The sequence below is a fragment of the Ambystoma mexicanum genome, chromosome 4q (genome assembly GCF_040938575.1).
Source record: "Ambystoma mexicanum isolate Mex_15411 chromosome 4q, UKY_AmexF1_1, whole genome shotgun sequence".
Taxonomy (NCBI): Eukaryota; Metazoa; Chordata; class Amphibia; order Caudata; family Ambystomatidae; genus Ambystoma; species Ambystoma mexicanum.
Window position 1 is genome coordinate 654918024 of NC_090928.1, and position 21883 is coordinate 654939906.

General features: G+C 48.9%; 1 protein-coding gene across 3 annotated transcripts in view; it reads right to left on the minus strand.

Annotated features, from left to right (window-relative positions):
* The window catches only part of PSME4 (proteasome activator subunit 4), a 3386216-nt gene that overhangs the window by 1527710 nt on the left and 1836623 nt on the right, over positions 1-21883 (minus strand). For all 3 annotated transcript variants that reach the window (XM_069608231.1, XM_069608232.1, XM_069608230.1), the window contains one exon: positions 7133-7264. In XM_069608231.1, coding sequence (XP_069464332.1) covers positions 7133-7264 — 132 coding nt within the window. The remainder of the gene's footprint in view (positions 1-7132; positions 7265-21883) is intronic.

Consider the following 21883-nt stretch of genomic DNA (forward strand, 5'->3'; position numbering starts at 1 on the left):
CGTTGGAGGGTGGGTATAACGCGTTCTCCCGAGTCCCCAGAGGGGAGGTCTCTTCCCATGAGATCCTTCCACTGAGCACCACATCCAGGGGGGACTATCGTGTAGTGGCCTCACCAACCTAGTTTCATGGGAAGCGGCCCCCCGTCGGGGAGAAGTGACGACATATTGGAATCACAGAGGCCCCCCTGTTCTGGTTAAAAACTAACCCAGAAGCTCAAATTTCTGTATACTTAACTCGCACAAATACCCACACAACCACTTCTCACACAGCAAACCGCACGTACTTCATCACACTGCAGCAACAAACAAACACATACGTCGCACCTGTTAGGGAGAATTCTCATTTATGGCTAATTTCCCTCACCTAGCGAGTCCCCCAGTAGCTTTGCTGGACTTCTGGAGTTTATTTTTTTCCACTTGGTAAGAGTGTGAGCTTTTCCGCCACTCTTACCCATGTTTTGCCATGTGTATTTCTCTGTTTTTATGATTGTGGACTCTGAAGTACATCACTTCAGTAGCCCTCTTCTTTTTGTGCATCACCCAGCACCAGCCGTGGCACAGGATTGTCTTTGAGACTTCCCCCGACTCCATTTCTGAGGCTGACTACAGTCCCACAGAAAAGGGTAAAGTTGCCATTAACTTTTAAAGTCAATTTACCACAGATCCAGTACACCCCATCTTCCATGGAGTACTGGAAAGGGTTAATTCGTATCCCTTTTTATCTGTACCTCCTAGAGCATTGTTTCGCTCTTAACATTTAGACTTGGCTGGTGGCAGTGGTATCTACCCTAACTTTCCTAACGCGATTATACTAGATACACGTGGTATTGTTCTTGGCTATTATATTAGCCTCTAACATAAACCCGCTGGACCAAATCGTCTTTCTTTTGGCTCCGGTTGTGTTTATTCGTCATTTCTTTTTGTTAAAGTCCTTCTTGTGTTTTACTTGCGCTGCAAACTAGGTTCGCCTTCTTTGTTCACCGTCTTTTGGCGGGCTTCTGCTCAGAAGCCCTCCACCAGGCGCCTGGGTGTCTAGGTGGCCTGAATGTAAGGGAGGGGTGTAGTCACCCCCTGCACAGGGTATCCTAGGAAACCCAAGTCTCACTTTGCCATGATTGGCTAAGGTGGACAACCCCCCTGCTGGGTGATTGACAGCCAGACTGTGTGAATGGGGGTTTTGCGCAGAAAAGGCAGGTCTCTTGGGCTAGAAGTCAGAGAGTCGTCACTGGAACTACAAGGAACCGAAGAGAAGCGGAGGGAACGATGGCTGCTGCAACTATCCCGTCCCAGTGAAGCCCTGCTGCAGTCCTGAGCTATCCACACTTCAACGATTAAGAGAAGATCCAGTCCGGAGTCTTCTTCCGTTGAGCCTGGTGGGGATAACCAGCTCATCTTCCACAGCCAGAGGATCCTCTTCTTTGGTCGAAATCGCTGCACACTGCTGTAGTGCTCTGGATAGCCATTTGAAGAGCCTCTCCTGTATTTAAGGAGTGCACCTTTTATTCGTTGTCGCTGCTGCCGGCTTCATCCCTGTGTGGTGCAGACCCCTATCAGACGTCCTGCTTCACAACGAGGCTCAAGGAATCGTGGGTCTGCGGGAAACCAACAGGAACAACTGCCAGGGCACCAGCTGCACCATTGGAATAAGGTACTGTGTTTTGCTTGAGGAAACTGGGTGAACCCCTTTTCTTCATTTCCAAGGCTTGCCCTTGTCTTCCCCTCCTCCTTATAACTTTTGCTTGAGAACATTGACAATATCGAAGTACTCTTGGGTATGTTGAATCGTGAACTATCTGACTGTGTGATCTTCGGTAACAGGCCCCCGGTTTTTCACTTGACCCTGGCTCCGGCCCTTTTGACTTTTGAACTCTTGTCTCTGAGTGTTTCTCGATTCTGTCTGCCTAACCAAAATATTGCCTGTGATTTTTCCCTCGAACTCCCTCTGGGTATCTCAGGTGCTAAGTGTGTTTTTGCCCCGGTAGCATTTCATGTCACGGATATGCGTTTATTTAGTAGACGAAACTGTCAAAAAGTGATCGCAATCGTATTCACGGTAACATGTTTTGTTCATAACACCGGTTCATTCAAACACAGGGTACTTACCTTGAGACATACTGTACAAAGTGAATTGTTTAGTTGTGGTATATTTAACGTGTGGTTTTTGTTTGAGTTTAATAGAAGTGTTGTGTTTATAACGAATGGTTTAAAAATAAATGTACTTATATTTTTCTACCTGAAACCTTGAGTTTGCTTGAGTCACAGTAATTGTGGACCCTTTGTGTAATCTCTGCTACTGCTCATATACTCTTGAGATAAACCTGGCTGCTCCACCACTGCTACCACTCTGACATAGTAGTACAGGCTTGTACCAAAGGTACAACTTGTATTGCCACCTGTGGCCTTAATTGTGTGTAGTGGTCCCTAAGGGCACTGCACAGGATTCTGCCTAACAGCACCAACAGCACACGAGTACTCGCATCAATACAATATTCACACCCAAGCTTAGCGCACAATGAAAACCGAACTGAAGCTGCCAACAGGACACCACCTTCTCGCTTTCCTATGCCCTCTTCACCCCACTAACCCAACCCCACCTCCTTGTTTATAGATCCGTCTGAGCCCTGGGGCCCAATTCTGTTGGTGACGGTGATTGGTATAAATACCTTTAACATTAACAAAACTATCTGAGTAGTTCGACTGGTGATGATTTCAGTTAAGCACACACAGAGCATGCTTAATGTAAGTTAGGCAGAATGTATAAAAATGCAGTTGTTTATTCAGCCCTTAGACAAACTCTTATCAATGAAAAAGTGCACGTAAGGAGCACTAAAACATTCACTACTATTATATAGACTAGCACTTCACTTTTAGTAAACAGATCTGTTTTTAAATACTGTAGAATAGCAAAGTAAGTAAATACAAAGAACCAATTAAGTAATTATCAGTTAGAGAACTAATATGTTGAAAATCAAGGAGTTCAAAGTACAACTCAAAAACTTATATGATAAGCTACACCATAAAAAAGACCTTTCCTAAGTAGAAAAGAAGGGACCTAGAGTCACAGGTCCTAATGCAGTTCTCTAGAAAAGGCTAAGAGTATTTTTAAGAGTTTTAACAAGAGTTGGAAAAGCAAACAGGCATTTTGTAAGTGTCTCAAAGCTAGAAAATAATTGAAGAAATGTTCTTAGGGGAAGCCTGGGGGAGGATCTTTGACCAGAACTCCACAGCTCATAGTCAGGCAAGGGTGAGTTGGGTAAGGACTTTACACTTGTTAAACCCTATGGAGTTGGGGGAACATTTGAAACAGGTAGGTTTACTCACCCCAATACTCCGATTGCTCTGGGACCATGGTAGCAGTTTATGAATTTGCGGTGCCTCCTTTTCTCGTGCCTGGGTTCTGATGAGAGGTCCAGGGGTCTTTCAACTTTTGGCATTAGGTTTTAGGTCCAGCTAGTCTGTGGTTCTGTGCGCTAATGAATCAACTCTAGATGCTGTACAGATGTGCACCTCTATTGAACTGAAGAATGGAACATACTTAGGTGACAACCTCACAGGATCCCAAGGATAGGATGCACGCAGCAATCAGCAATGGCCGCTCAGAAGAAATCGTGGTAGTCGTCCCTCCTGACGAAAACAAAGAAACTGGTCCTGCAAGGCCCCTCTGTGTTGGAGAGCTACAACCTCAGGGAAATGCTTTTGGTTAAAGGATCTGCAGCATCCCACGGCTCAACTCGGGGACAGGGTCCATCGCAACAAAGTAGCCTAGAGGTATGCCTGACTAGTCCATAGGATGGTACTGGGATCCCAGCAGCTGGATCTTTGAGCTGAGGTCAGAACTGGTTGTTCCCATTGCTCCAGGGGTCGAAGCACCAATGATTTTCTTCTGGTGATCTGCAGAGACACTGATTTGCCAGACAAGTGACGAAAGGGCTGCTGGCGATCTTCCAACAATGTGGTCTGGGGCTTCAATAGGCTGCTCTCCTTTGTAGGGGGCTTGGCTTCAACAATGATCTGCCGAATGTCTTCAAGGAGTCCTTTAATCCAGGATCCAAGATGGAGTCGCGCCCAGCCCACCAATGGCAGCGCTGGTTTGCCCACAGGATGGTTTTGCAAGACTTCTGAAGGCTTCCAAATGCAGGATCCTTAAGCAGGCATCAAGAATGGTTGTTCCAATTAACCCAGGGGTCGAAGCACCGATGAAGGCATTCTGAAGATTGTATTGTAGTTGTCAAAGGAGCGGGGGCTGTCCGGGACGGTTGAAGAAAGTGCTGCTGGCTGGTTTCCAACGAAGACTTCTGGGTCTTCAATCGCATGCTCCTCTTCGTAAGGGTCTTGGCTCTGATGACAATATTAAATGGCTGGAGGCATCTCCCTTTCATCTAGGATTCAAGCTGAAGTCGCCCCCAGCCCAACAATTGGAAGGATCTGCACCATTCTAACCGGTTGGGTATTTTTCAATCCTTGATAACAAATCTGCCCAGCAACAGACACACTGACATAGATGTGGAATGATTCCAGACAGACCCAGCCTATTTATCCTACCATAAACACAGACACACCCACGTTGCCCAGGAAAGCAGACTCTTTCCCTGAAAAAAGACAACATATATGGAAATTCCAGCTCTTCGAGAGCGGAAAGAAGGTCAAACAACGAGCTGGCCAAAGGACAGGCAAAAATCTCTTGGCATGGCCAATTTAGAGTATATGGTACTCTATTTGGCATTAAGCTGTAAAATGCAAAAGTGCACAAGGCAATTAAATCAAATATGGTAGAAAAGTATCCACTGCCACCAGCTCAACTTCGACACATTGAGATAGTAGCCACAAAGTTACAAACAACAAATCTACAGGGACATAATGTGTCCATACCACACTTCACTGTAATGTGATGTGTGCAGAAAAGATAAATGGAGAATTTAATTATGGAGAATACAGTTCTCCTGCACTGATAGCAGTAATAACTGATCAGTGCCCCCTAAACAGATGAGCTTAGCAAGGACAGTGAAGTAAAAAGGGAAAGCAGCAAAAATAAATACTTTCCTAGCTGGGTGAAAGTTTGAACTGAATAGTTTCAGACTGATTAAACCCTTCAAAAAGGTCATCGTTCATTGCGCTTTATTAAATTGGGGCTCAACATTTGTAGATTAGGTTTGGGGAACTCTTGTTGGCTGGACATTAGAACCTTGTGTTAAAGCTTAAGGTAGCCTGCAGATTACGGACTTGTTAACATTAGGTTTTGAAGACTTTCTATTGATCACTTCATATGAACTTTACTTTGTGGAGTAGGGTGTCCCAAGGCGGGGAAAGTATTGTAAGAATAGATTTTGGAGCTTTTGTGTTTGGATCATCGATACCTCAAGGTTTGGGATATTTGGAGCAAGCCCCATGATTACGTTCTCCCGTCATGACACCGTTTACATTTGTTGTTCCCTTATTATTTTGTAGTATAAATAGGTCGACCCCCCTTTCCAGAACACAAATTAATAAACACAGTATTGAACCATATCTAAAAGTGTTAGACGTCTCACTGCTCACCCACAAAATGTAATAGTTTAAGGCAGCTATAGTGTTTATCACTTAGGCGTATTATCAAGCATGACTTGCATTCCATCAGCACCCTTGGTGTGCCAATCTCCAATGGAGCAGATTAGCTGTGGCATGTGGTCTCTTCGCTTCCACTATGTTGCAGCGATCTCTTCATCGTAAGTCTGACATTGCACAAACATGATTGTGATTATTCAGTGGCAATGAAGGTTGAGCTTGGTGGGGTGAAGCACATTCACCAGCAAGGAAACGTTACTGAACGGGAGAATGAGGGAGTCATGGACTGAACTATCAATAACTTTATTGTGACCTCAGCAGTAAATTCAGTTTGCTCCACCTCATGGCAACCAACATCCTATGTGCCCTCCCTTTGTGCTTTTGGAAGTAAAGCTAGGGTTAATCATTATGCCAGATTTGGGTGGGGAAGTCCTATATTGCCAATATTTTTCAGAAACAAACTCTTTCTCCTACACCATAGAAAACCATGTGTACTGTACAGAGGGTCTTTATCTTATTTTGTCCTGCTTTAAGGGCGGGTGTTACTTGAGTTTGTCTTTTGCTGTGAAGGCATGCCCTGGCTGCCTTATTCTGTAGACTCTGGTTTTGAGATCTTGGCACACACATGAATACAAAATAAGTGTAGTATATTTTAGATAACATCATTGTACTAACACTTTAGTTAAGCATTTTCAATTGATGGATCACAACGTAGCATGGATACGTTCAGGGGTCAAGTCCTAAAAATTAAAGTGGGGGGACCCATCAACAAATAAATGGGATGCGACAGTGCCAGAAATTAGCATATCAAGGTAAAATATGCACATTTCATTAAGTTGGCTTTGCATAACCACCCAAATTTAAAAGGACGACTCGCATGTGCCTTTCATAAAATCAACACACACAAAACCAAGGCAGGATATTTTCTTACAAGTTTTAAACTCCAAGAACCAATATAAATGTTTTCCCTGCGACTTGCAGTACTGAAATGGGATATTTCACCTTTAGTTGTTTGTTATCTTTCATCAGGTTTTATAGTGCCATGGTGAAGTGTTTGGCCTACAAACCTGGTGACTGTGGGTTGATCCGCAAGGTCAGCTTTAATTCATAAATTCAAAGAGGACATCCAATGTTTCTCTTTTAGCTGGGGGGACTGAGTCCACCCACTGAATAAAGTGGGTGGACTCCGTCCCCCCGCGTGTACCATCGACTTGAGCCCTGGATACGCTTCACAACAGTATGGAGGAAATGGGATTGAATTTTAGAGTATCTTTTTACAGGTCTTACATTCCTGTGCACTGAAATTCGCTTGTATACACACTGGTAAGAACATTGATGCAACCTTGCTCAAAGAAAATGTTAAGATAGATTATAAAATTAAAATATCATTGGTTATCTTAGAAAAAGCCACTACAGTACCACAAATGTGTGTTTTTGACTTCAATCTCCATTACGACGATGGGGAATAATTTCAACATCGAGGAAGCCAGCACAGGTCGAAGAGGGACTAGTATTAACACATTTTTAGAAAGAAAACATTGTGTGGGAATTACAAAATATAAACTGAAAAGAAAGCATTTTAGTTTCATACTTTAAATTGCTGTTGAGTGACGACATGGTTGTCTGGTCTCAAGTATTCCAAAACTAAAGGAATGATGTCTCTGCAGCAGAAGTTATAGGTTCTCAGAGCTGTGAAGAACACTTGCTGTGCTTTGTTTCTAACCTGCCAAGAAACAACATCAAGATACAGAGTAAAGAACACTATTTGGGGTGAATACATTGATTTTATACAGGTTATCGATTCATTCTTAAGTGAAAACAGAACAGAAAACAAACTTTACTAGTTCAATAACAGAACTAATTAGATCTATGTATTTCTCATGATCACAATTCAGGGTCTCATGTCTCTGTGAAACAAAGTGGTATGTTAAAAACAGAGGCAATACAGCTTATCCCTTTTAACCAATGCCCAAAACTGAAGCACTGAAAAATGTAAGAATTTCTTTAAGGTGCAAAGCACTACCTGGGTTGGGCACTGCTTCCCTGCAGTGGTTAAAGACGGTTAACCCTGAGGTGAGGAAGTGAGCTCCAGGTGTTAACGGTGAGCTCACAGGCCTACGGCCAGGTGGATTTGAGGTGGGGTTGAAGCCCCAGGACACAAGGCCAGGGGTGGCATAGACACCCCCCTGTGGCAAGGGAAACGGATCACAGGCCTGGAGGCAAAGGAGAGAGAGAGATCTCAGGGGTAAGCCCCCACTCTCTTCTGCCTGCCCAAAGGGGCAAGTGGTGAGTTCAGGTACCTGGGTGATGTGGAGATCTGGGCTAGCAGCAGGGCTTCGGGGCTGCATGTCCTGGAGAGACTCGCTGAAGCAGTTCCAATTCCAGGCCCCTGTAGCACAAGAAGACCCGAGGGGCCCCGTTCAGAATCCCAACATGGAGGATGACCCGGTATCCACGGAAAAGGATATAGCCACGCTCCTAGAAGAAATTAGGGGTATAAAGTTGGACATGGGCAAAGGGCTCGATAAAAATGGAGCACAGATAGAATGCCTTTGATGACAGGATCCAGTGTTTGGAGTCAAATCAATCCTCTGTCGATGTCATGGAGACCCAAATAGACATGCAGTTATCTGAGCTGGAGAGGAGAGAATCCGAGATATCGTTGAAGATGGGCAACTTTAAAAACAGAGAAGGAAGGAATAATCTCATGGGGAGACTGAGGCAGACAAAGAGGTCAATCACAGAGGTGCTCAGGCTCCTGTTTGGCTCTGATGCAAGAGACAAGACCACGATAGACCAAGTTCATCGAGTGGGAGGGAGTGCGAGAGGCTCAAGAACGATCCTGGCGAGATTTTGTTATTTCGCAGAAAAGGTGAAGATCCTTGAGAAAGCCAGAAAAGTGGGGTGCTGGACTTTGGCTCAGCCAAAATCAGCGTTTACCAAGAGCTCTCAGCCTATACGTTGGCCAGAAGAAAGCAGTGTGCTATGCTTACCAAGTGGCTGATTGACAAGGTGATGTATCGATGGGGCTTCCCTTCCTCGATGGCCTTTGAGTACTATAAATCCAAACGTGTGACAGAGGATGATATTCAGAGAGGGATAAAGGAAACTAATGATGGACTGTGGAAGACAACAGCAGTCCGAGGAGGAGGGGCCAGGTGCGGGATCCTGACTTGAGATGACAAAAGACAGACGGAAGCTCCCCGGCTCCCACAAGTTCAAGAAAGGAACAAGTTGCTTACCTGTAACTGTTGTTGTCCAGCATGGGTCTGGCATGAATTCACATGCTTGTGAATATTCCCTGTTGTCAGGCTGGGAATCCTCGGTAAAAGAAAAAATCAGTTTCAGTTTTGTTTGTTTGTTTATTTATTTCTAATGCGTACCAAACCCGAGGGTAACAGGGCGCAGCAGTAGGGAGATGCACAGCTGAACTGTGTTTCTCCTAACAAACAATCACTGGTCTCTGGGTCATACTGCCACCAGCCAATTACTGTTCTCTACCTAAGCCCCTCCTCTGGCAGCCATCTTCAGATTTAGTAGCACGTAAAGTGGCAGTAGGCCCAAGAGAAGTGCCGCAGAGGGGTAGGCGGGAGGGTTTGCATGTGAATCCATGCCAGACCCATGCTGGAGAACAACAGTTAAGATAAGTAACTTCTTCTTTCTCCAGCATGAGGTCTTGCATGGATACAGATGCTCATGAATAAAGAATACATATGAGTACATAAATGCACAACCACAGGAGGTGGCAAGGCTCAACATAAGCATCTCTTACCTCCTCACCAGGCTCACCTTCAAGCGAACAGGTTGCGCAGACTCTGGACTCCTCCTTGGAATACCGGTCGACGCAGTAGAATCTGGTGAAGGTGTGTGTCGACCGCCACGTAGCAGCCCTGCAGATGTCCAGCAGAGGCACACCAGACAGGAACACCGTTGTTGCAATGATCGCTCTGGTGGAGTGGGCTCTCAGACAGCCCGGCAGCGGTCGATTTGCCAACTGGTGACAGTGTGTGAAGCAGCCGGAGATCCATCCGGAAATGTAAGCCTTGGACAGGGCCTTCCCATGGTTCACAGGACCAAAGTTCACAAAAAGTTGAGAAGTTTTCCGGAAACTCTTCGTACGGGCCACATAAAACTTCAGTGCTCTAGCTACATCCAGCGAGTGCAAAGTCCTCTCAGCCGGCGACAAAGGCGTCGGAAAAAATACAGGTAACATAAAGGCTTCGTTTAGATCAAAGTCCGACAGCACCTTGGGCATGAAGGAGGGGTGCGTCCGTAGCACCACACGTGTCTCGTGAAAAGTCAAGTAAGCTGGTTTAGAGGATAGGGCCTGGATCTCGCCCACTCGTGCAGAGCTGCTGGCCACGAGGAAAGCTGTTTTCTACGACAGAAACTTGAGTGGGACTGAATGCATAGGCTCCAACGGGGTCCAATGAGCATACTAAGCACCATACTAAGCTTCACCGGCGGGAACGAGCAAAACAGTCAAACATTCCTTTAACTAATTCTTTGACAAGGAGGGTCGTCCTGGGGCTCTGGTGTAGCGGGAGATAGCCACCAGATGAACCTTGATGGACGCGTGAGCCAGCCCCGATTTAGCCAATGATAGCAAATATGGAAGCACCGGAGGGTCGATCTTCTAGAAACGGGACCAAATAGCAAATCTCTCCCACTTGAGCCCGTAGCATTTCAAGGTAGACAAAGCCCTAGCCTTGGCAAGCACTTCCTTGCAGTCTGCTGGAAGATCGTAGCCACCGAATTCTAACGCTGCAGGAGCCAGGCCTTCAGGTTCAGCGACCCTGGATCGTGGTGGAGAATGGCACCTCCTTCCGTGGCGAGCAGATCTGTGACCAAAGGCAGCTTGACTGGTGGAGACACTGACCTGCTGAGAAGCTCCGTGTACCAGATCTGTCTCGGCCACGCCGGTGCGACAAGGATCATCCAGCACTGGCACTGTCTGAGTTGACAGATGACTCAAAGTAACAACGGCAACGGGGGGAACACATACAGAAAGAGGCCTTCACAAAGGAATGAGAATGCGTCCCCCGTGCTCCTCTGCTGGGGGAACCTGCTGTCAAACCTCCGGCACTTTGTGTCCGTTGCTGTCGCAAACAAGTCAATCGAGAGGATGGCCCATTTGATGAAAAGCTTCTCCATTAGGTCCTGCCGAAGTTTCCACTCGTGACACGAGTTTAACGCTCACCTGGTTCCCACGGAGGCGCGGCGTCGAAGGCGCAGAACTCTGAAGATGGACAGGAAGGGCCCCTCTATTCTGGCTTCCCTGGCTCGTTGGATACCCTCCTGTGCGTGAAAAGGGAGTATTACCAACTGTGGAACAATGCTCAAGCCTCCCACTCCCTTCCAACCCTCCACGATACCTCCCCCATGATTCCCTGTGAAGCCTCACCTTAGGGTTTGGAAGGATGATCTCTCCATCCTGCTTCTGCTGCAGGGGCGCGTTGAAACCCAGTTACTTCACTGGATTGAGGATTGATGGGAGTTCAGGTAAGCTTGACTGTTCAGGTAAGGCGCTGTAAAAGTTCTGTTCAAAAGTTCAAGCTTAATAATAATGTTTGTTGTCTAATTGCAGCAAGCGCTAATGCTTATGTCTTTTTCCCCTTAGGGGCCGGGATTCGGAGTGCCGGAGATATGGCGCCGACCCGAAGTGAAACAGTTCTGGATGAGCGCTCAGGTAATGTCTTTGCATTCGCTCATTCAATGTCTCTTTTTTCCCCCATAGGGGCCGGGGTCCGGAGATGCCAGGAAGCGGCAGGACCCGAAATGCAGTGGGAATAATCCAATAGGTAAGACTTAAAAGGAAACTGAGCTTTCCTTATTCCTTTTCTCCCTCTCACCTTTGTTCTTGTCTTTTTTCCTCTAGGCGCCGGGGCGTAGCTGAATCCGGAAGATCGCTGCTGAAGATGGAAGCGCCTTGCAAAGGTGAGTAAAATGCAGCGCTGCAGCGATCGAAACGAAATGCCTTTAAAATGAGGTCTTCCTTTTCAGGGCCGTTGGAGAAATGACTCTGGGATGCAGATTTAGCAGGTAAGGGCTTTTCTTCTCCTATTCTCTTCCTTTCTCCCCTTGCAGGTGTTCCAGGGTGCTGGCAGGCGTGGCTGAAGTCAGGATGCAGGAGCTGACACGGTGAGCGTCCAGCTGCTAGGTGCAGAACAACGCGAAGCATGTGTGGCTGTTCGGGTGGGGTTTAAATAGTCTTGGAAGAAGTTCCTGGTATGTATCCTTCCACCAATCAGGTATGTATCCTTCCCCGACCACACCCGGGTGGTGAAGTAGTCCTACAGGTTAAGTAGTCCCATTCAGGCCTCAAGAGGGCCTGGATGAAGCAGCAAGGTCTGCATCAGGTAAGTGTGCACCAAAGCACTTAAACACATATCCTCTTCTATGAGCCTGGCGCCTAAGGCGCCAGGACTGGGGTCCGCTATGAGCCTGGCGCCTAAGGCGCCAGGACTGAGTCCAAAGGGCCCCGACTTGGGCCCGCTGAGACTTCCCTGGGGAAAATTATGTCTGCCTCTGGGGTTGCTGGGTCCGGCCTGGCTCCTTAGAGGTAGGCATCATGACAACGAGCGAAGATCCCTGCTCAGAGAGTCGGCGACTGTGTCCTTCACTACTGCAAGATGAAACAGAATGGAGAACATCCCCCTGGGCGACGGACCAGTGCCACAAGTCCTGCGCCTCTTTGGAGAGCACTGGGGATCTGCCCCCGTTTACGGATTTAAAACAGTGTGGTGGTATTGTCTGTGAAGATCTGCACCACCTTGCCCTTGAGGGATAGAACGAACGATCGGAGGGCCCAAACACTGCCCGTAGCTCCAGAACGTTGATGTGCAACGTCTTCTCCTCTGGCAGCCACAGGCCTCTGGCATGAAGGCTTCCGGTGTGGGTTCCCCACCCTTCCAGGGAAGTGTCGGTCGTGACCGTCTCCTGGTGTGGTGGGTTCTGAAAATCTGCACCTCAGGGGTGACCGTAACCCCCCCAACCTTATAGCCCGACAGAACCCCTTGCTGAGCTTGGAAGCTTCCTGATACCTGGACCAACGGGCGTCTAGGAACTCCTGCAGTGGAGGCATTCATAAACTGCAGAGCCAGATAAGGTAAATGCATGACGACATCATACCGATCAGTGACTTGATTACCCTCAATGTGGCGATCTTCAGTGCAAGCAGCCGCTGCACCCTGCCCAGGATGGCTGCTATCCTCTCTTCAGGCGGTGATGCCAGGCATAATACCGTGTTGAGTCATGATCCCAGGAACAGAGCATCCTGCGATGGAGTCAAGCAGGACTTTGCCTAGTCCACTGAGAACCCCAGCTCCGTCAGTAGGCAGACAATCCTCGCTGTATGGTCGACAGCGACCTCTCTTGATCTGGCCCGGATGAGCCAGTCGTCCAAGTAAGGGTAGATCTGGATCCCTTGCAGCCGGCCGCCACCGGCACCAAGTACTCCTGGGCGCCAACTTCAGTCCTATAGGGAGGGCCTTGAATTGGTACTGCTTCATCTGAACGACGAACCGTAGAAACGCAGTGTCTTTTGTGAATGGGGATGTGCAAATACGCATGCTCCAGGTCCAACGACGACAGAAAGTCTCCCTCATCCAGCTGTCCGAGCACATGATGAAGAGTGACCATGCAGAACCTTTGCGACTTTATGCACTTGTTCGGTCGTCGCAGGTCGAGAATGGGCCTCAACCCCCGGTCTTCTTTCGAACGAGGAAGTACCTTGAATAAACTCCGGATCCCCGAAGGTCGCTTTGGGACCAGCTCTATCGCCCCTTTCCTTAACATGGCCCACACCCCTAGCAACAGCTGAGGGATGTGGTTTTCCTGCTGGGCCACCAGTGTTACTCTAGGACACTTCAGTTGGAACTCTAAAGTGTGTCCGTGGGCGAGAGCATCCAGCACCCAACGGTCGATGGAGATATTGTCTCACATGCTGACAAAGTTCACCAGGGGCCTCCCACTGGGGTGCACGGGTGGGTGCCCGATGACTTGGCCGGTTCATGAATGAACTGCCCTGTTGGTTTCCTGGTCTGAGGAGCGGGAGGGCTGACGGTTAGAAGAGTGATCAGAGTGCCACCTCTCCCTCCTGCAGAATCTCCAAAGCTTCTGACCTCTGATCGTCGGGAGGAAATCCAGTAGAGGAGCAATTTTGAACCACAGCTCCCAGTCGTAGCGTGCTACGATGGCCAGGGCCAGGGCATTGGCGGCCTTGATGGTCGTTGCTGCAAAATAGATAACTCTCCTCACCATTGCGTCCAAATTCTTACCCTCGTTGTCAGGAGAGGTGGCCGCCGCAGAAGATTCCGATCCCGACGACTTCTTGGCCGCTGCGGAAACCACCGAGTCCAGTGATGGCTTTGCCCGCAAGTACTCAAGCGCAGAGTCTGGCACCCTATACTTCTTCTCTAGGCGTTCCCTTTTTGCTGAGGCCATAGAAGGGTTCTTCATGAGCGTCAGCCCTTCAACCCAAATGTCATCCAAGAGAGGAACTGAGAGGATGGTCTTTCTCTTCACAGTGCTAGCATAAGAATCCCTCCTTCTCCTCCGCTGTGAGCTGGAACAGCTCCGATGCCCTGGAGATCATTGAGTGGAATGATCCGATCTCGTCCGGAGGAGAGGATCTGGACAGAGGCAACGGGAGGTCCCCCATCCCGCCGTCGTCATCATCATCATCATCATCATCATCCGTGCCAGTCGTCAATGTTGTGTCTGTCCTTCTCATCTGCACGGGGTGGGTGCCTCTCGCTGGCGGTTCCCCCGCTGACCACGGGCCAGAGGGAGTCAGGGCCGCAGGCGGGGCAGGTAGCGGAGTCACCAGCATCCTGCATTGTATCTCTGATACCAACGTATGAAGAGTCGAAAGGGTGTACACAGAGAGGTCTCTAGGAGGACCCAGAGGCTGAGGGGCAGGCGCAGGCAGCTGGGGCACCGGAGCAGGGCTAGGGCCCTCATCGTCCTGGAGTTCCTCGACAGTATCCTCGTAGTCATCGCCGCCCTCATCGTAGTGAGTGAGTCCGTTGTCACCCCCATCGCCAATGTCCTCCTGGATGGTCAGGAGATAAACAAGCTCATCCTCCTCGGCCGAGGAAATGTCTGTGCCCTGGAGGACCTCAACGCCCCCCCTTTCTTTGCGTCCAGCGGCGACGGCCTCAGGGAGATGATCAGCATCCTCTTCTCCCGGGTCTTCTCAATGGGTATGAACGTGGTCACTCTCCAGGGAGGAAGGGACACCCTTGCTGACGGAGGGGCGCCCTGCGGGTCCGCCCCTCCGGTCTACGAAAGGGACACTACCACCACCTCGATAGAAGGCTCCGCCTTCGTCTGGTGTACATGGGCCTTCATTGTCAGGCCAGGTCCCTTGTTCTGCTTGGTCTTCGTGGCCTTCTCTGGCTTGGCCTTCTCCTTACGGGATGGGTCGGGCCCACGCTCGCCTTTGGCCTTATCCATCACGGGTAGGCCGTACTCTGTTTGGTCTTTTCCGTTGTCGTCTCCAGGGCCACCTTCAGCTTGCCCGGATGATCCAACTTGCTTTTGGATGACGATCAAGAGCGTTGACTGGAGACCGATGCAGCAGGAAATGTTGAGCGTGGCTTGGCTGCCGAGGAGCCCGCCGCAACGGCGCTCCAGAAGGTAGAGGACTCGCGGTGCTTGGCTTTTTATTGGACCCGCGTGGGAGGTGTGCCCTCAAAAGGACTTAGAAGCCTGCTCAGCTTTCCCAGATCTGGGAGAGGAGAATGCCCCCAAGATCCGCCCGGTGCAGAGGCCTTGTCCTGCAGCCACTCTTCCAGCGGTTCATGCCGTTCCTTCAACGTGCGCTTTGAGAGCGCACGACAAAACGCACAATCTTCTCTCTTATGCGTTGGATACAGGCAGTACAGGCACTGGGAATGTTTGTTGTCCATGTAAACATTCCGCAAACAGCAGTCGGAGCAGAGCTTGAAAAGAGAAGGGGAATCCTTCTCGTCCGATATGCTCCACGCGGTGTAGTCCTTGAAGAATCTTCTGGAATCTTCTTTGAAGAAACTCAACGAAATTCGCCCTTGAGGGCTCTGAAGAAAGCCGAAAACGGGTCCCCGTTAATCGGAAGGATGACGATGGAGCACGGGACTCGATTGACTGAAAAATAGAGCGAAACTCTTCCAAAAAGTGAAAACGAGGACTCCCAACACTTGAATGTGCGGTAAAAATCTGAAGATGGCTGCCGGAGGAGGGGCTTAGATAGAGGGCAGTCATTGGCTGGGGGCAGTATGACCCAGAGACCAGTGATTGGTTGTTAGGAGAAAAACTGTTCAGAAATTAAACTGAAACGGATTTATTTCTTTTATCGAGAATTCCCAGCCTGACAACGGGGAACATTCATGAGCATGTGAATCTATGCCAGACCCCAAGCTGGAGAATTGAATATGTCCCCCGCAAGGAAAGAGGAGCTAGTGTACTGTTAGTGGGAGTTTCCCGGTCACATATAAAAGGGGGATGGGGGTCTGCGACCTGGAGGATCGCCCATGTCCTCTCTTTGAGGTTTTGAGGGTGAGGGGGTTGCGTGCGGACAGTAAAGGATGGGGTCTGAGGAAAGTGGGGGTAAAATTGGGGAGGAGATTGGCTTGAGTGGGAGAGGGGCTCAGCAGAATAGGATTTGCTTTGGTAAGCTATTTGTCTGGCGGCGGGTTAGACCACTGATCTAATCCATGAGAGGATCGCTACTCCCCACAGGATTGGATGCTGGGGAGGGGTGTAAGAGGGGAGAGGAGGGAGGTTTGGGGTTGAAGAGTTTGATGTTCCTTATATTTCAGAATTTGAGCGTTTACGGATTATGTGTTCTCAATGGGAAAACCAGAGTATGGGTCAGAAGAGAAAGGGAGCTCAGGTGTGAAAGAGGGTTCCGTTAGGTGTGAATATTTGAGAAATGGCCCCAGGTGAGGGAATAGCGGTTGGCTCTCTCAATGTGTGAGGTTTGAACTCTCCGACAAAGAGATTCCTAGTCCTCAGGGAATTCAGAAGGGCCAGTTGGATGTTCTGCTACTACAGGAGACGCATTGGGGTAAGAGCTTTGGCTGAGGGCTGAAAGATTGGGGGTGGTATACACAGTCTCCAGTAGTGGCAAGAAAGGGGGGTTTTTGTCATCTCAAATTCAGCCTGTTTGGGTTTCCAGGCGGAGGTGGTTTTGGAGGACCAAAACTGACGGTTCCTACTTAAGGGCATGCTAAATGGCTTGCAGCCAACGGTGGGCTCAGCGGTGGACTCACTGTATGCCCCCAATCACAGAAGGGGGATTTCTGGAAGGGAGTTAGTGCGAAGCTGATCCTGTTTGTAAAAGGCCGGTTAGTAGTTGGGGATTTCAAAATGGTACTTGACCCAAAAAGAGATTGCAAGAGGATTGGGGTGGGGAGGAGGGGTGTGAGGTGCTCTGGACCGGGTCACGGATTCTGAACAGTTCCATAAGGTGGATCTGGATCTAGGGTTGGTGGACTCCCTGCCCACCCAGTCGCATTGGGGACAGGCCCTTCATTACTCATCGGCTCACAACTCCTTCGAGAATAGATCTGATTTTAGTAGACACAGAATTTATAGCGATTGTACAAGACTTCCAGGTACTCCGTATTCCATGGTCAGATCATGATTTGGTAATGTAAGTGTGGGACAATGGTGGGGCCATGCCCCCACGCTGGGATGGAGATGTAATGACTTCTTGCTCAAGGACAGGGATTTGAGGCAGTTGCTCTAGATGGAGATTCAGGAATATTTTTTGTTTAATGACAATGGAGAGCTATTGGTGCAGACGTTATCGGAGGGGTTTAAAGCTACAGTACGAAAGATTTTGATAAAGATGAGCTCCCAAAAAAAGAAAATCAGGAAGGAGCAAGACGATCATCTGAGGGAAAAGATACAACTGCTTCAGCCGGGGTGCTCCTACCCATCACTGGTGTCTGCCAGTAAGCTGAGGTTATATAGAGCTAAACTTGACACACTCCTTGTTCAGGACACAAAACAGAAGCTACTTTTCCTAAAATAGAAATACCATGAAATGGAGGAAAAGGGTGTTAGGCAGACACCTGTGCAGTTCCCTTAGGGACCACTGCAAAAGATTTAGGACTACAGGTGGTTGGCAGTAAACACAATTGGTAGCAGTCTGTACCACCCAGATTTACCTGGTAGCTGTGGCTGAGCAGTCAGACTTCTCTCAAGATGAGTTAGGCAGTATATAGAGTATACACAATAGGTACAGAGATACAGTAGCACAAGCAAACACAGACCAGAGCTTTGGTGTAAAAGTATATAATTATTTGTTTAAAGACACAATTGTAAATTACACTAACGCACCAAGAGGTAAGCAATTTCAACACACACACGTCACTATTATATATATACAACCCTGATTACTTATTAGACAAGTCTTAATGAGAAACACCACTTATTTTTAGACAGAGGGGAGCGCTTAACATAAGATTGCACTCCAATAAGTTATTTAAAAAGGGAGGGAAAAGGCAAAGTTATGAAAGCCCACAAATTCCAATACTTTTCAAAGAACCACATTGAGGCAGGTTAGGCAAAGTCTACTGGAGAGCAATGAAGTTCAAATACCAGGCCCACTCTTAGAGAGAGCAAGCGAAATGTGTTCAGGATCACACAGTGAGGTTATGCCCAAAAAGTATTTGTAGATAGTTCATAAAAGATTGAGATCAAGTCAGGAAAAGTTAGTTAACAGGCCCCAGGCTAACCCATGTTAGAAAGTCGAGGATTTACTGTCACCCCGAACGATCTGTCGCAAGGGAAGCCAGGCGGGACACAGTACCTGAAAATGGGAAGAACGCTCCAGCGGGGGCAGTTGTTCCTGGCAGCGGGTGCAAGTCAGTGTTTCGTCCAGAGGAAGAGGAGGTCTCGACGTGGAGGAAAGCTGAAGGTCGTTGCACTGCCAGGGAAGAAACCAGCCGCGGAGTTTCCCGGTTCCAAGGTACTACCCTTTTCTTTGCGGTAGTGGTAAACCGTGGTATTCCGGTTGCCGGGGTGCTTGGCATGGGCAAGGCGGCTACGAGATGGTCCAGGAAGGCGAAAAGACAGGCAAACTGGTTATCCCCACCAGTCAAAGGAAGAAGACTCTCCGGACTGGAGATCGCCTCTGTCGTCGGGAAAAGTGGTGAGATGGTTCAGCCGGGCTCCACCGGTGGTGTCGTCGTCGCATGTCGGCTCGGCTTTTCGCTCCTCGGATTCTTTAGGTCCTGTGGCGACTTCTGAAGTTCCAGTCCCCAACGCCCTGCTTTTATGCAGAAAACCCCCATTCATTCAGCCTAGCTGTCACTCAAACATGCTAAGTGGTGAGCCGGGCGGCTCACCACTTGGGCCAATCACACAAGAGTGCGACTTGAGTTGCCGAGGCAACTCAGTCCAGGGTGCCTAAACCCCCTCCCAAACCCCCTGTGGTACCCAGACACAGTGGCACCACTTTTGGAGGCTTTTGTGGAGAAGCCCGCCAAAAAGTGGAACCAAGGGCTCGCCTTGGGTTGGAGTCACAGAAGCGAACACAAATGCCATTTTGGAACCAAGTTTCGGCAAAAAATACCAACCAGTGAATTTATATTAAATTAATAAACCGGCGGTATGTTCGAGGCTATTTTAAAAAGTGGTAGCCTCGAACAAAGGGAAAATCCCATAGGAATATATTTGCGGTCGAATATAAAAAGTAGTATCCACTGCCACCAGCCAAAACTCGGTCGGGGGGACTGGACAGTCCCCCCTCGAACAACAGAAGCCAGGGCAATCGAATTGCCCCGACCAGTATGTCCACAAGATGATGGTTTGTACTGGTTCTGTTCACAATTTAAGACTAGTAAAGCCAATGGTGACTTTACATGCCCTGGGAGACAGTAGTCAGTCCCATGGTATGGAGTCCATGTTTTGGGGGACGCTATGACACCCCTGGGTTACTGCACGGAGGGTGTTGTGTAACCCACATATCAAAAACACATGAAGCCCTATGGGATAAAGGACCCCATAGCCCATCATACACATACAAAGTCAAAGGAACAACTCAAATCATGCCTAAGAGTGGGAGTAAAAGAGTCTCACTCTTTGCAGGAGAAAAAAAATAAACCCCAAAAATCCAGCAAAGCTGCTGGGGGACTCACTAAGTTTGGGAAATTAGCCTTTACAGAGAATTCTCCCTAACACCTACCACGGGACGTGCCTCTGGAAAGCAACCACTATGGCTTTAGCTCTGATTGAGTGGGCATGCATATTTGCTGGAAGACGTTTGTGCTGCCCCTCGTACGCCTCTTTGATGGCCTTAACCATCCACCTTGCTATGGAAGCCTTGAAGGCTTGACAACCAGGCTTTGAGCCACCAAAGGTGACAAAAAGAGGGCGTCTGATTTGTGGAAGCTCTTGGTCCTGTCGAGGTAGTATCTCAGCGCACACCTCACGTCCAGACAGTGCACTACCCTCTGAGCGTCATCTTTGGGGTCCGCAAAAAACATTGGTAGCCACTATCTCCTCATCAAGAGAAAGGAGGAGAGAACCTTAGGTAAGAATGCGGGGTGAGTTCTAAGCACCACCTTGTCCTTGTGAAAAGTAGTATAAGGCTCTCAAGCCACCAGCGCCAGGATTTCACTGATCCAGTGTGCCGAGGTAAGGCCCACCAGGAGGGCTGTTTTAATGGTGACTAAGCTGATGTCCGCAGACGGCATAGGTTCAAATGGTTTATGTGCCAGAGTGCCCAAGACCCCTTGAGGTCCCACACAGGTGTGGTTTCTTGATAGGCGGGTCTCCCTGATCTTGCAAACTACCCTCTGGACAAGGGAACTCATGTTGTCCCACTGGATCTGCATCACGTCGCCCAGAAAGCCCCAGTCCTGTCCCTGCCAACACACAAAGTGGGGGCACCTCCTGTTGGACTAGGTGGCAAAGAGATCCATCTGAGGATGACCCCACCCGTCGAAGATCTCCCGAAGGACCTGATCGTCCAACTGCCATTCGTAGTTGTCCGTACCCAGCCTGATTAGTCTGTCCCCCTCTCGTTTGGACTTCCCCGGAAGGTGGCTTGCTGCCAGGTCCATGTTGTTTACCATTGCCCACTCCCAAATGTTGACTGCTAGAGTGCAGAGGGGAGGAGACCTGGTGCCATCCTGCTTGTTGATATAATGCATGCTGGTGGAGCCGTCCATCTGAATGGTGGTCGCCTTGTAGCTGATCGGGAGGAAGGCTTTGAGAGCGAGCCAGGCGGCCATCAACTCGAGCCAGTTGATGTGGGCCGCCTGCTCCTGATGGGACCATACCCCATGGACACTGTGGCTGCCCAAGGTAGTTCCCGAGCTCCCTAGGGAGGAGTAAGTGGTGATGGTGACCTGAGGTGCTGGTTGACGAAAGGGCCTGCCTATCTGCAGGTTGCTGTCCATGCTCCACCAAACTAGGTCCTGGTGGAAATTATGTTGGGTGCTGACCTGCTCCACCTGGGAACCCCTCTTCTGACTCCAGGAGGCTGTGAAACCCATCTACAATTGCCTCATTTTGAGCCTCTTATGTGGCACTGGCAGGAGACATGATGCCCAGGAGGTGTTGGTACCACCATGCCAAGGTCACTGCTCTGCTGAGAAAGTGCCCCGTGGCCTTCATGATGGCTGCCATCTTGTCCGCTGAGGGGAAAATCCTCTCTGAGCTTCTATTCCAGATAAGGCTCAAGGCGGTTAGACTCTGTGTGGGCGCCAACTGTGACTTTTTGAGATTGATGGAAAACCCAGCTCGTGTAGTGCATTCATGAGGCAGTGTGCTGGACTGCCTCCGGAGACCTTGCCCCGAATAGCCAGTCGTCTAGATATGGGTAGATGTGATGCCCCTGCGCCCTGAGTAGGGCTGCAACAGCATTCATCAGTCTTGTAAAGACCCTGAGGACCGAACTCAGGCCAAATGGTAGAACCTTGCACTGGAAATTAAATCCCATGGTCCTGAACCTCAGAAAGGACAGATGGGGTTGCCAGATCGGGACGTGTAGGTAGGCAGCCTTCAGATCCAGGGAGCACATCCAGTCTCCTGCACACAATGTCTCCGCTATTAGTGCGGGGGCAACCATCTTGAACAATGTCTCACTTGAAGGCAGAAGTGAAAAGGGAAACTCATTGTAAAACGGTGGATAGGCAAGTAACAAAGTAACAACAAAGTAACTATTTTTCCTCTTGGTGTTCAGAAAGGCATCAGACAAATTGTGATTTGGTGTTGTAGCGTGTGCTAACACTACCACCCGTCACTCTGTATGAAAATATTCCTGTACTGATCCCTTTCCATGCACAAATCTTCATTTTTCTGCTGCAAGTGTTATGTTTGCTGCAGTAGTACTAACCATGCA